Source organism: Camelus bactrianus, chromosome 15 (assembly GCF_048773025.1).
Source record: "Camelus bactrianus isolate YW-2024 breed Bactrian camel chromosome 15, ASM4877302v1, whole genome shotgun sequence".
Lineage (NCBI taxonomy): Eukaryota > Metazoa > Chordata > Mammalia > Artiodactyla > Camelidae > Camelus > Camelus bactrianus.
Genome location: NC_133553.1, coordinates 45,722,958 through 45,738,416, shown reverse-complemented (window position 1 = coordinate 45,738,416; position 15,459 = coordinate 45,722,958). Strand labels below are relative to the sequence as shown.

Here is a 15,459-nt window from a genome sequence, read left to right as displayed (position 1 = left end):
ATACCAAAACCTGTATTTGTTTTAAATAATCCAGCAATGTGAATTTGCAATTAAAAAAATTGAGTATGTATGTCTTAAAAATATGAATATCTACTTGTACATAAATACATCTTAATATCCATTTTGAAAAGGGCAGTAGTAAAAAGAAAAAGCAAATTAGTATTATTTGAATTTAGAATGGGTTGAAATGAGTAAAATTCAAGTTTGTTTAATTTTTTAATGTGTATTTTTAGTTGTATTTTCAAATGATTGCAACTTTAATATTTTAATATTAGCTGAGACTACATAGCCAAGCACTAAGGTTAGCCACGGTGGGAACTCTCTGTGCCCAGTGATTGTATGTTTTATTAGAATTAAATGTTAGAGATTTCAGAATGTTAGGTGCATAATGATTTATGATCTGCTTTTATTTTTCTCTTCTGGTCTGTGTCCTTTCCTTCTACTCTTCACCTCCTCTGGTACAAAGTTTTCCTTGGTTCGCTCACATACTTAGTTCCTACTAAGTAGGTTTCATAACCTTATCTCTTTCAATGGTCGTAATATGGTGATGCTCTTGGACAACCTGATGCTGGGCACTAGGTGTACTTCTGATAATGGGGTAGGTTAGGGCCCAGCACAGTTAGAGTAGTATTAGCACACATGTCAGGACTTTCTGTTTGCTTTTCTTCCTCTTCCTTTCACTCTGATCATAAATGTAGGAAAATTATAATCAATTCCAAACGAACTAGATACTGCTTTTCACTTGGAATGTTTTTCCTTTCTCTCTGTTCCCTCGTTCTTTATACTGCATACATACTCATGATCCCCCTCTGTCCTATTACTGTTTTTCTAAAGAAATATTTTCATCGTTCCCATCACTCATCAAAGAAATATTTAAGGAACCAGATATTTTAGTGTTTTTTTCCCTCATTAGAAGAAACTTTACTTACCACAGACCAACAAGAACTTGGTCTGAATCAAAAAGATATACTGTGCCACAAATAGACTACATCCTAGAAGATCCAGAATGTCCCTACGTTGTGTACAAGGAGGAGTAGTTGTTTGCTCTGCTGTATGAAAAGGGCATGGCCTTAGTACAGAAAAAGTAAAGAGAAATGTTGACCCTTCCATTTTTGTTAGGTTGTGGAAGTTTGAAGGGTGTGTAGCTGTAAAGCTTTCACTTCAGGGCAAGGGATATGACTTTCTGGCTCTCTGGACATTATTTTCTCTTGACTTTACTGAAGTGCTAAACTTTTTGAACTCTTGTTATCCTTAGCCATACTAAACCCCAGTGATTACTTCTCTGATGGGAAAAAGTGCATTTTCAAAACACGTAAGACTCTTTCCCAATCCTCTCTCTCTCTCTAGTTGGCCTGAGAGAGGGGATTTGTAATTTGGACGAGCTTTCCAAATGACTGATCATTTCTACCTCCTGTTGAGAACCATTGCTCAAGGTAGCTCAAGGCACCTCCCTAGTAGTGGTTTTTTAAACTTTAAAAAGTACCAGAATCATCTAGGATGCTTTGTAAAACAATAAAATACCACAGTCTAGAATTTATATTTTTAGCAAGTACCTGTGTGTTTTTATGTTTGGGTACTTACATGATACTTTACAGAACATTGTTCTACAACTCTGGCATAACTTGAATTACATACGGTTCATTGATTACATAAGGTTTACAATTGTATCCCCTTTAATGATGTGGCCTTTCCAAAGGCCCTCTGTTATAACAGCAAAATCTTTAATTTCCGCTTTCTATTCTCTCTCATTAATTGATCTCATTGTAGGTTCCATCTTAACTACTGACTTCTTGCCTTGGTATTCTCGTTAAACTTTGGGTAATGATTCTGGGAGGTCCTTTCGGACTCCAGGAATTAGTGCATAGTGAGCGGTTTTCTAGGATAAAGACTGATCTAGCAAGAAAGCTAACACAAGAACAGACGTTTGTTGACTGCTTGCTATGTGCCATGGCTGTCCTAACTCCTTTACACACATAGTCTTCCACCTCTCAAAGGTAATTTGTTCCTGAAAATTCCCTCATAGGGAATCTCTCTTAAAATGTAAACAGAATTCCTATTAATTTCAGTGGCCAAATTCCTTTCTTTAAATATTCTTTGAAATAAATGCAGGTACATCACAGTTTAGTTATCACAACACAACCCAAGAAGACATTTTCTCTTTGCTAATTACTCCATAATCTGTCCCTCTGTTCCATTTGTCTTTTGTACCTGTTACTTGTTAAAACCATACTCTCAGAAAGACATTCTTACTATACTCAGTGCTTGTGTAATTCAAGCTTTAATGCAAGGAAAAAAAGAAGCTTTAATGGAAACAGAATCATAGAGACAAAGGAAATGAAAGAATACATTGCAAATGATCTCTCTCAGTGTATAATTTGATATTACAGGGGCTCTAAGGTACAAGACACACTGCTGTAAATTAACAAACTGAAAGCGCTTGGAGAGAACTTAACCTACCATCAGTAGACAGTTCAGCTGTGAAGATGAACAACCACATAATGGCTCTTGTTTTCTGCTTATATTGTAGATGTGAGAGATTCAGATGGGTCGTTGAAAATGAGAATAAGTGCCTCATAAGCCAAAATAGGTATATTAGTAAAATTACTTGCAAAGGAGAATTTTTGTAACTGGAATGAAATGGTATACCTTGGGATATGATTCTATTAATATATATTTCCTATGGCCATGCTTAATCTTTCTAAACACTTCATGAACTAGGTACTATTATTATTCCCTTTTTATAAGAAACTGAGGCACAGAGAGGTCAAGTGACTTGCCCAGGGGCACACATTTGGTAGGTGGTAGAACCAGGATTAGACCATCTGGCAGCTGGCTTCAGAGCTGCATTTTTCACCACTGGGTTACATGGTATGTTAAGGTCCTGTATTATTGGTTTTGGAGACTTGTTTTTGTTGCAGTGGAAAACTAGGCACTGCTATGATACTTTTCTGTCTTAAGGTTGTCAATTTAAGGTTTTATTTTGACTGGAATACACTTATATGTGATTATAGACTTAAAAACCGATCTGTAGATCTTGCTTTTGTTTTTCCTCTTACCCTTCTCCTAAAGGGCTTTCAACACTCCAGGATATTGAAACAGGAGTGCAGCATATTTTAGCAGACATGGTTGCTAAAGACAAAGACACACTTGACTTCATTCGGAAATTGTGAGTAACTCTTAAGAGAGTTTTCTGCTTTCTGGATTCATGCTGTTAAGGGTTGCATGGTTAATGCTAACTCCAGTGTTCATTAAAAACTTTATTTTCAAACTTTTTTTTTTTTTAAATAGCAGAACTCTTTGTTTAAACAACAGAACCAGAATATGTAAAACAGATTAAACTTGCTTTAATTGAATTCTGGGCAGGGAGCCTGGAACTCTGCCTGTTCACCCTCCTTACCCTGAAGCACCTCAGTGGAGGCCTGAGAAACAGAGTTTAAAAACCACTGCATTATGCAATACATGCTAGAGAGAGATTCCTAACCATTTAGAGTGGATGGTTTTGCTTTTTAAACATGCTGTGATGTATGTACTTAATTTTATAATATCTCATTTCTGGTGTTTACCAGTGGTTAGGTTAACTTGAGAATGTTTAATATCAAGTACAGATAAAAATGCTGACCTCAAAATGAATTTTAGCTGATGGAGAGGGCAGCTTACCCACGGTATCACAGTCCCAATTTATAAGAGTAAAACCCTTTGACCTAGACCCTACTTGGGCTTATGCCTCCTTAAAAAAAAGATACTATTTTATTAAAAACCCTGTTTTTAGGTACTCTGTCTTTCCTTTTCTTTGTGTAATAGAAGACAGGGTTTTGCCAAAGATCTGCTCTTCCCCTCTCTCCACATCTCTAGCTGTATGAGCTGTGCAGAAGCGAGGAAAGGTGGAGATGAACCAGTTGACTACTGTTGCTTCTCAGGGTTTTTGTTAAATATAAAGGAGAGAATTTTTCTATTTTCTCAATGGCATTAGCAGGAATGAGCTGAAGCAGGAGAATTGCCCAGGTTTTTAAATATGTTTTTATAATTAATTTTACTGCTGAAATTTGGTTCAATTTCATAAATTGTCATTGGAAGCCATCCTGACACATCATCTTGTTTCCCTTTCTTTTAGCTTTTAATTGGTTCTGACTCCCTAACTCAGTGGTTAGAAAAGGAAGATATCTAGGCTAGAGTTATTGATCTCTTGCTTAACTACGGATGGTATCTGAACTCATTTAGGCATTTTATGGGAGGACTGGGATGAAATATAAATAGATCTGGAGCACCTAAGCTAACATGAAAAGGCTAGGAGTCCTCTTTTGATGGGTTAATAATGTTTTTATAGTCGGATATCATTTAAAAAAAATCTAATTTGGTGAATCTCACTTTTTTTTTTTGGCTAATCTTGTTTTCATGAAAGATTTCTTTACTAACGCATGTTTTCACAACTACTTGTTTAATATTTGTGTATCTGAATAGGTGCCAAAATAGATATATTTGTATCCAGTCATCTCTGGCAAAGGTGTCCTCAAAAAAAGTAAATGAAAAAGATGTTGATAAGTTTCAGCTCTACCAGAATTTTTCATGCAACATAAGAAACATCCAGCATCATCAGGTAAATAAGGAAGCTGCTTGTGCTTGTTGATGGTAGTAATAGTAATACTTTGTATTTGCTTATTCCTTTGCTTACTAAGAAATTAAAGAATCTTCAATCAACTATTTTTTCTTTATATAAATCTTTATTATATTGTTATGTCCTCCCCATTTTATAAATGGGGAACTCAAGACCCACAGAAGTTAGTAAATGACACTGAGAATTATTAGCAGAACTAACAATATAATACCTCAGGTATCTTGACTTTCTTATTAGACTTTTCTTCCCAGTATGCTTGGATTTGAACTCAAATTGGATCTTTTTCCATATGAAATATAAATTAGGGATATCTGATTTAGAATAAAGTATGAGAGGTCTCACTTAGTTGTATAAATCATAGTCATGATACCTCAGTCTTTTAATTTCATTTTTCAGTTTACTAATTATCCTAATTATAGTTAGGATTCTCAAGAATTTATCTTTGGTTCTTTTTTATAATTCTCAACTCTTTACTGATATTCTGTATTTGTTGAGACAACATTCTCCTGGTTTCCTTTAGGTCTCTGTCTATGATTTCCTTTAACTTGCAGCATATTTGTAAGTTGGCAGTACTGAAAATCAGATTCTATCCCCTCCCCAGCATTTGTTATTGCTGCTGTTGTGGGTTTTTGTATTTTGCTTGGGTAGCATCTAAACTATTTCTGTAGTCTGTATTCTTTCTTGTGTGTGGCCACTGAAGTCTTTGTTTCATTAGCTTAGTGGAGAACTAGTTACTTGACAGAGATTTCCTTAATTCCTTGAGCCAAAAAACCCCCAAACTCTCCTAGTCTTGTATATTTACTCTGTTGCGGCACTCCTTCAGCAGTTAGGGAGGCTGTTTACAACTCTGCCTTAGCCTTCACTTCCTCTTTGGGTGGAGCTCAAAAGTCAGTTAGAGGTGAAAGCTTAACGTCTTCTCAGGTCTTTGCAGAGTGTGTATTTGTCTGGTCCTGAGTGTGTACATGATCTCTTAGATTTCCTAAAATATGCAGGAACTTTAAAAAGCCCCTCTCCCCTCAGTTGTCTCATTTCCTAGCTTCTTCTTTGGGTCTGATTGATGGTTGCCATAATTGTAATCTCTTATCCCCAACTGTTATCCCTTACCCCTTTGAGACTGCAGCTAACACATTGTCTTTAAATACTTAAATGCCACCCAGGAAATGGCTTCTGTCTAGGAGAAGCTCTGAGACAGGCAAAACAAAGGCAAGCCCTTGAGCCAGTCCCTCAGGGAGCCACGAGACAGATCACAGATTTTTGAGAATAAGGTGCATATGGCTCCCTTTGGTACTAGCAGCCTGCACCAGGAATGTTGCCCGTAATCCTCACTGCCACTGCTGAACCGCAGAGTGGGTGATGATAAGTGGGTAAGTTTTAAAAAGTGCTCTTTTACTAAAATTCTGAAGTTTCTTTCTTCTTTTAAGTGTTCCTCTGATTGTTGTAAGTTTTTGATAGATTCCAGAGTTCTGAAAAAGTTGATTCTGACAGTTTTTGCCAGTTTGTCCTGTTTGTAACTTTTGTAGACAGTTGGAGTTTTGAAATTCCATACTCCACCATTTTGGTGATGTCACACCTAATAGCATCTTTAAAGTGTGGTATGTATTCCCCTGTTCAATTCTGAAACCAGCATGTGGCTTTAACCTTATAAAGCATCCTTCTTTATCTTGTTTAATGCTTTTTAGCTTGAAGTCTACTTTGGTATCAGGATTACAACTTGATTTTCTTAATGGAAATTGATTCCACCCTTGTTTTAATCTTAGCCCTATAATTATATGAAGTGCTTGCCCTTAGACCTTTAGCCAAAACTTTGCAGTCTTCTTTTAGGTGATTGAAATTTCTTTTCTAGTCTAGTATGGAATTGGCAAAGTTTTTCTGTAAAGGACCAGGGAGAAAATATTTTAGACTTTGTGAGCTAGGCGGTTCTTCCAACTACACAACTGCCATTGTAACATGAAAGCAGTTATAGATAAGACATAAATGAATGAACATGGTTGTGTTTTAGTAAAATTTTATTAATGAAAACACATGTTAGACTGGATTTGTTCCATGGGCCATAGTTTGCTAACCTCTGTTCTTGTACACTTAGAAGATTTTACGTGTATAGTATAGGCATGCATTATTCCATTGCACTTTGCTTTATTGTGCCTTGCAGATACTGTGTGTTTTACAAATTGAAGGTTTGTGGCAACCCTCATCATGCGAGTCTCCTGGTGCCATTTTCTAACAGCACTTGCTCACTTTGTGTATTTGTGTCACATTTTGGTAATTCTCACAATATTTCAAAATTTTCCACTATTATAATATTTGTAACGGTGATCTGTGATCAGTGATCTTTGACATTACTATTGTAATTGTTTTGGGATGCCATGACTGTACCCATGTATGATAGCAAACTTAACTGATAAGTGTTATTTGTGTTCTGACTGCTGCACCGACCAGCTGTTCCCCACTCTTGCTCCTTTTTGGGCCTTCCTGTTCCCTGAGACACAATCATATTGACATTAGGCCAGTTAATAACCCTACAGTGGCCCCTTAGTGTTCAGGTGAAAGGAAGAGTCATGTATCTCTTGCTTTAAATCAAAAACTAGAAATGAGTATGCTTAGTGAGGAAGGCATGTCAAAAGCCAGGACAGGCCACAAGCTAGGCCTCTTAATGCCAAACAGGTAGCCACGTTATGAATGCAAAGGATACGTTCTTGATGGAAATTAAAAGCACTACTCTGGTGAAGACACGAATGATAGAAAAGTGAAATAGCCTTACTGCTGAATAAGGAAAAAGTTTCAGTGGTCTGGATAAAAGATCAAATCGGCCACAGCATTCCCTTAAACCAAAGCCTAATCCAGAGCATGGCCCAAACTTTCTTCAATTTTATGATGGCTGAGAGGTGAGGAAGCAGCAGAAGAAAAGTTTGAAGCTAGCAAAGGTTGGTTTGTGAGGTTTAAGGGAAGAAGCAATCTCTGTAACATAAAGTACAAGGTGAAGCAGCAAGTGCTGATGTAGAAGCTGCAGCAGGTTATCCAGAAGATCTAAGGTAATTAATGAAGATGGCTACAATGAACAATAGATTTTCATTATAGACAAAAGAGCCTTGTACTTGAAGAAGATGCCATCTAGGACTTTCATAGCTAGAGAAGAGAAAATGCCAGGCTTCAAAGCTTCAAAGGACAGGGTCTCTCTTGTTAGGGACTAATGCAGCTGGTGACTTGAAATTGAAGCCAGTGCTCATTTACCACTGCTCTATAAATGGGACAACAAAGCCTGGATAACAGCACATCTGTTTACAACATGGTTTGCTGAATATTTTAAACCCACAGTTGAGACCTACTGCTCAGGAAAAAAGATTACTACTCATTCACAATGCCCCTGCTTACCCAAGAGCTCTGATGGAGATGTACAATGAGATTAATGTTGCTTTCCTGCCTGCTAACATAACATCCATTCTGCAGCCCATGGATCTAGAAGTAACTTCAACTTTCAAGTCTTATTATTTAAGAAATGCATTTCAGAAGGCTATAGCTGTCATAGATAATGATTCCTCTGATGGATTTGGGCAAAGTAAGTTGAAAACTTCTGGAAAGGATTCACCATTCTAGATGCCGTTAAGATAATTTGTGATTCATAGGAAGAGGTCAAAATATTAACATTAATAGAAGTTTGGAAGAAGTTGATTCCAGCCCTCAGATGACTTTGAGGGGTTCAGGACTTCAGTGGATGAAGGAACATCACATGTGGTGGAAATAGCAAGAGAACTAGAATTAGAAGTGGAGCCTGAAAATGTGAAAGAATTGCTGCAATCTCATGATAAAACTTTAATGGATAAAGAGTTACTTCTTGTGGATGAGCAAAGAAAGTGGTTTCGTGAGATAGAATCTGCTCCTGGTGAAGATGTTGGGAAGATTGTTTAAATGACCACAAATGATTTAGAATATTACATAAACTTAATTAATAAAGCAGCAGCAGGGTTTGAGAGGATTGACTCCAATTTTTCAAAGACATTCTACTGTGGATAAAATGCTGTCAAACAGCATTGCCTGTTATAGAGAAATCATCCATGAAAGGAAAAGTCAATCAATGTGGCAAACTTCATTGTTGTCTTATTTTAAGAAATTGCCACAGCCACCCCAATCTTCAGCAGCCACCACCCTGATCAGTCAGCAGTCATTAACACCAAGGCAGGAACCTCCACTAACAAAAAGATTATGACTTGCTGAAGGTTCAGATGATGACTGACATTTTTTAGCAATAAAGTATTTTTTATTTTTATTTTTTTAATTTTCAAAATTTATTTTTAATTACATATTGAAGTATAGTTGATATACAGTATTATATAAGTCACAGGTATACAATATAGTGATTCACAATGTTTAAAGGTTATACTTTATTTATAGTAATTATAAAATATTTGCTGCCCTGATTTGTACAATATACCTTTGTAGCTTATTTTATACATAATAGTTTGTACCTTTTAATCTGCTACCCATATGCTGCCCCTCTCCCCATCCTTCTCCCTTCTCTATCCCTGTGAGTCTGTTTCTTTTTTTTTATATTCAGTAGTTTGTTGTATTTTTTAGATTACACATAAAAGTCATATCATACAGTATTTGACTTATTTCACTTAGCAAAATATGCTCCAAGTCCATCCATGTTGTTGGAAATGGCACAATTTCATTCTTTTTAATGGCTGAATAGTATTCCATTGTATATGTATACCACATTGTCTTTATCCATTCATCTGTTGATGGACACTTAAGTTGCTTCCATATTTCGGCAATTGTAAATAATGCTGCTGTGAACATTGGGGTGCATGCATCTTTTCAAGTTAGTATTTTTATTTTTTTTTGGATATATACCAAGGAGTGGAATTGCTGGGTCATATGGTAGTTATATGTTTTAGTTTTTCAAGGAACTTCCATACTGTTTTCTACAGTGGCTGCACTAATTTACATTCCCACCAGCAGTATATAGGGTTTCCTTTTCTCCACATCCTCACAAACATTTATTTGTGTTATTTTTGATGATAGCCACTTTTAAATTAAGGTATGTACTTTTTTTTTTACATATAATGCTATTGCACACTTAGACTACAGTATAGTGTAAATATAACTTTTATATGCACTGGTAAACCAAAAAATTTGTGTGACTTGCTTTATTGTGATGTTTGCTTTATTGTAGTAGCCTGGAACTGAACCTGCAATATCTCCAACATGTGCTTGTGTTCTCTGAGTTTTGACACATTCACAATTTTTTCCTGTGTCCTTTATACTTGAATGACATTTTGGCTCAGTATAATATTTTGTATTAGCACTTCCATTCCTTAAGTTTGTCATATATGTTGCTCTGCTGTTGCCTTGCTCTGTATGCTTTTTTGGGGAATTCAGTTGCTAATCTAATTCTCTGTTTCCTAGAAATGCTGAAGGTGTGGGTCCTGTGTTGATTTATTTATTAACTTTATTGGTTTCATAGGAGGATAGGGGGAGATTTGGAATCAGGACACTGCCAGTGTTCTTTAAGTCTGGAATTCCTCAATAAATCATTTTTTAAATTTATTTTTCCTCTTTTCTGAATTTTACTGTTATAAAGAGAGGATAATGAAAAAGACTAGAATGCATTACTTTTCAAGTGATATTTAATTATCATTATTAAAAATGTAATTAAAAAAACTTTTGGTTGTAGAGATGTTAAAGGTTTGTATGTATGTGTGTGTGTGTTTGTGTGTGTGTGCGTGTGTGAGATACATAACATGAAGAGTATTCCATTAAACCACAAATATTTCAACACTAATTATATATTGGTTCCTACTTGGGGTGTGGAGTTGACATGGTCCCTGCTGTTGAAATTTTGAAGTGTTTCACTATTATATCTAAGTTGTCAGTTTTACTTTTGTGTGCACTCTGTCATACCAGGTGAAGTGAATACTATTGATAATTGGAAAAATTGATAGAAGAGTGAAATTTTACTTGCCTGGCCATAGTCTACTGATAGAGCCTAATGAAAAAGAGTTTTTAACAAACCAGTGACTCTACACTAAAATTCCTTTTGCAGAAGTGATTTTGCTGTTGGATGTGGTCTCCCTTTATTTGATTTAATTTTATTGCCACTTTAGAAAAATCTATTAAAACCTAGTTTTCTTAATATATTATTGGAAACATTTTGGTCTTTGCATTTTAACTAGTGTGCTTATTAATTAGCCCATGTGGCATTCTGAGTTAGTTTGTGGTTTAATTTAAGTTTTTGATTGACACAGGCTTCTAAGTGTGACAATATTAAGATCTAAGAAGGTAGAGCATTTTGGGAATGTCAGTTTTGAAAAAGAGCCCTGTGTTTTGAGAAGAACTTTTTAGTTATCTTGGAGGCTAGAGTGATAAGATGCTAGCTCATGGAGATGGCTTTTCATTTCCTATAGTGTCAAGGTCTCATGTCCCCAACTCCAAACCCTGTTTTTCAGATAGCTCAGCATACAGTATCCCAGTGTACAGAAGCGAGGGAAAATGATGGCAGACAGTGGTAAAGGAAGAACAGTACCTGGAACTCCTGCAAATACTGTGGGAAGAGCTGTGATAGCTGTTCACTAAATTCATTCTTCCAGCTACATCCTTTCTCTTTTTTCTCCACAATGGTCCTTAGTATGCTCCTTTCCACCATATAAATTTGTAACTCAGCCTTCACAATCTTTTTTGTAGCTTCTTTCACTGGTATCTCACTTTCTTTTTTTTTTTTTTAACATTTTTTATTGATTTATAATCATTTTACAATGTTGTGTCAAATTCCAGTGTTCAGCACAATTTTTCAGTTATTCATGGACATATATACACTCATTGTCACATTTTTTTCTCTGTGAGTTATCATAACATTTTGTGTATATTTCCCTGTGCTATACAGTGTAGTCTATTCTACAATTTTGAAATCCCAGTCTATCCCTTCCCACCCTCCAACCCCCTGGTAACCGGTATCTCACTTTCTGTGTCTTTTACAACACCTGCTTCATATTCAGTGCTGCCATCTGCAGTAATTCTGCTTTATCTCTCTACTGTTAATCTCCATTTTGCCCCAAACTCTGTTTCTGTTACTCTATTCCTTTTTCTACCATGGATCCTTTGGTGTCAGGATATTTTAAAGTTTGACCTATGACTTTACTTGCTGTGGTGGGAAAAAAAAAAGCACCCCCTCACTACCATTATTTTTATATAATAGTGTATTTATGTAAATCAGAATTAAATAACTTTTCCCCTTATATTATTATCCTCCACATGAATGCATTTATTACAGATAAGTTCTTGCATAAAAAACTTTTATTTACTGTTCAGTGTTCCTTTCAGTATGTTAAAGAGGTAGCAGACATTGAAGATTTTATCCAGCCCAAACTAAAGTTTATTTTGTACTAAAATTTAGTTTTCAGTGATTATTTTATTTTTGCCAACGTTCACCTTAGAAATTTCTCAAATATGTTAAAAAAAAGAAAAAAATATCCATTAATTTTAAAACTTTGATGATTTATTCTATATTTAACATTTTACTTTAAAATAGCTTTAAAATTTATATGAGTTAAAGTTACAAAAAGATACATACTTTTCATTTTTTACTTTCTTTTTGATGTGAGAAACAACTTTTTAGTGTAGAATTATTTTCTGGTATTAAATTATTTTAAGCTTGTTTCACCACAGATAAGTTTAATTTTGTTAGGTATTGTCATGAAAATGTGCTAAAATTGTTAAAATATCAATTTGTGTCCTGTAAGGGAGAATCTAATTTATTAAAACCTCATTCATTAAGATGTATTAGGGGGAGGCCATGATGAATTATTGAAAAATCTGAGTGTATACTAAAGTGATGCTGTTTCTTTAACTTCGCTGTCTTTTAACTTATTATATTATATATATGTGTGTATATTTTATAAACTGGACTAGGAGATACTATTTAACAGAAGCTGTTGGTGAAATTGATTACATTATTTAATTAATTTGTGATTATACTCCAAAATCTCAGTATTTGGTATAGAGTATTTTAGCAAAGGAGTGTTTTTACTTATAACAGCTTTATTGAAATATAATTCATTTCACATATAATTCACTCATTTGTACTGTACAGTTCCATGGTTTTTAATATGTTCACAGAGTTGTACAATTGTATAATCCTTTTTAGAATATTTTCATCACTCCAAAAATAAACCATGTACCCATTTGCAGCCACTTCCACTTCCCTCCAATTACCTTGTTGCCCCAACCTCTAGGCAATGGACTTCCCATCTGTATAGAGTTGTCTGTTAAGGACATTTTATATAAAGAAATTGTGGTCTTTTGCATCTGACTTCTTTCACTTAGCATAATGTTTTCAAGGTTCATCCTTGTCTATCTGTCTTTTTGATTATGGCCATCTTAGTATGAAATGGTTTCTCTCTGTGGTTTTGATTTGTATTTTTCTAGTAGCAATGATGTTGAACATCTTTTCATGTCCTTATTGAACATTTCTATATCATCTTTGAAAAAAATGTCTCTTTGGATCTTTTGCACATATTTAGGTTGTATCTTTATTGTTGAATTGTAAGAGTTGTTTGTATATTATAGGTATAAATCCTTTATGTGATATATGATTTATAAAACTTTTCTCCTGTGCTAAGTGCTTTCTTTTCACTTTCTCAGTGGTATCCTTTGAGGTACAAAAATTATAATTTTGTTGAAGTCCGGTCTATTTTTTTTTGTGCATTGAATATACTTATAGTATTTTATCTAAGGCCTTACGTAATTCACAGTCATGAAGATTCTGCCTTGTATTTTCTTCTAAGGGTTTTATAAGTTTGGTTTTTATATTAGGTCTGTAATTAATTTTGAGCCAATTTTTGTGTATGGTGTGAGGAAGCAGTACAGTTTCATACTTTTGCATGTGGCTATCCATTGTCTTGGCATCACTTATTGAAAAGACTGTATTTTCCATGTTGAATTGTCTTAACACCCTTGTTGACAATCACTTGATGGTTGATGTATAGATTCATTTCTGGACTCTCTATTCCATTGGTCTGTATGTTTATCCTTAATGCCAGTACCACACTGTCTTGATTACTGTAGTTTTGTAGTAAGTTTTGAAATTGAGAAGTGAGAGTCCTCATGGTTTGTTCTTTTTTTTTTTTTTTTATAAGATTGATTTGGTTATTCTGGGTTCCTTGAATTTCTATGTATATCTTAGAATTAGTTTGTCAATTTCTGCAAAGATGCTACCTGGTATTTGATAGGGATTGCATCAAATCTATAAATTATTTTGAAAATTATTGCCATCTTAGCAATATTAAACCTTTTGGTCCATGAACCTGGGAGGTCTTTCCACTTACTGAGGTCTTCTACAGTTTTTTTAAACAATGTTTTATAGTTTTCAGAGTATAAGTTTTGAACTTCTTTTGTCTAATTTATTCCTAGTATTTTATTCATTCTGGTGCTATGGTAAATGGAATTAAAAATCTTTTCAGAATGTTTATTGCTAGTTCGTTTGTAGAAACTGATTATCTTGCAACCTTGCTGAGCTCTATTAGTTCTAATAGTTTTATAGTGGATTAGTTAGGATTTTCTGTATACAAGATTATAGTATCTGCAAATAGAGATAGTTTTACTTCTTTCTTTTCAATTCAGATGCCTTTTATTTCTTTTTCTTGCCTAAATTTCCTGTCTAGAACCTCCAGTACAATGTTGAATAGAAGTGCAAGAGGAGGCACCCTTGTAATCTTAAGAAGGAAAGCTTCCAGTCTTTTATCACTAAATATTATCAATATTTTATATTAATAATTATTGAATATTATTGATATCTATTAAACATTATGAATATTTAGTATTAATTATTATCTTTGGCATTTTTGTGTGTGCCCTTTATCACATTGAAAAATTTGCTTTCTGTTCCTGGTTTGTTGAATGTTTTTATTATGAACAACTGCTAGAATTTTCGTATTCTTTCTGCATCTATTGAAATGGTCATGTAATTATTGTTTTTTATGCTCTTGTTATAATGTATTATGTTAATTGCTTTTTGGATGTTAAACCAACCTTGCATCCCTGAAATAAATCCTTCTTTGTTTTCATGGGGGAGATAACTAGGTTTATTTATGTATTTTTTTTTTAACGGTGGTACTGGGGATTGAACCCAGAACCTCATGCATGGTAGGCGCACACTCTGTCACTGAGCTATACCCTCCTCCCTGAAATAAATCCCTCTTGATTCTCATGTTCAATCCTTTTTATATGTTTCTGGGTTTGGTTTACTAGTATTTTATTGACAATTTTTATATCTGTATGCATATGCATTTGGTCTTTATTTATTTTGCATTGTTCTTGTCTGGTTTTTGTATCAGGGTAAATGGAATTGGGAAGTTTTTTTCTTCTAATGTATTTTTGGAGAAGTTTGTGAAGAGTTGCTATTAATTCTTTTTTAAATGTTTGGTAGAATTCAGTAGTGAAGCCATATTGAATTTTCTACTTTTAAAATTCTATTTTGGCAGTATGTGTCTTTTTAGGAGTTTACTCATTTTATTTAAGTGATCTAATTTGACATACAGTTGTTCATAGTATTCTCTTATTATCCTTTTTATTTCTATAACATTCGTATTAATGGCTCTTCTTTCATTCTTGACTTTGGTAATTGGAATATCTCCTTTTTTCCCTTGGTCAGTCTAGTGGAAGGTTTGTCAGTTTTGTTGATACTTTCCAAGAATCAACTTTTGGTTTTGTTGATATTTTTCTATTCGCAATTTTATTAATTTTCCCTCTATTCTTTATTATTTCCTTCCTTCTGCTTGCTTTAGGCTTGTTTGTTCTACTTTTTTTGTTTGCTCTTCTTTAAAGAGTGTTTTTAATGTGTTTTAAAAAACAATTGC

At 34.4% G+C, this 15,459-nt stretch overlaps 1 protein-coding gene across 3 annotated transcripts in view; it reads left to right on the top strand.

Moving 5' to 3' along the window:
- Positions 1 to 15,459, top strand: part of SRBD1 (S1 RNA binding domain 1) — a 178,981-nt gene that overhangs the window by 20,966 nt on the left and 142,556 nt on the right. For all 3 annotated transcript variants that reach the window (XM_010967730.2, XM_045504891.1, XM_045504892.2), the window contains exons 8-9: positions 3,070 to 3,166; positions 4,459 to 4,594. In XM_010967730.2, coding sequence (XP_010966032.1) covers positions 3,070 to 3,166; positions 4,459 to 4,594 — 233 coding nt within the window. The remainder of the gene's footprint in view (positions 1 to 3,069; positions 3,167 to 4,458; positions 4,595 to 15,459) is intronic.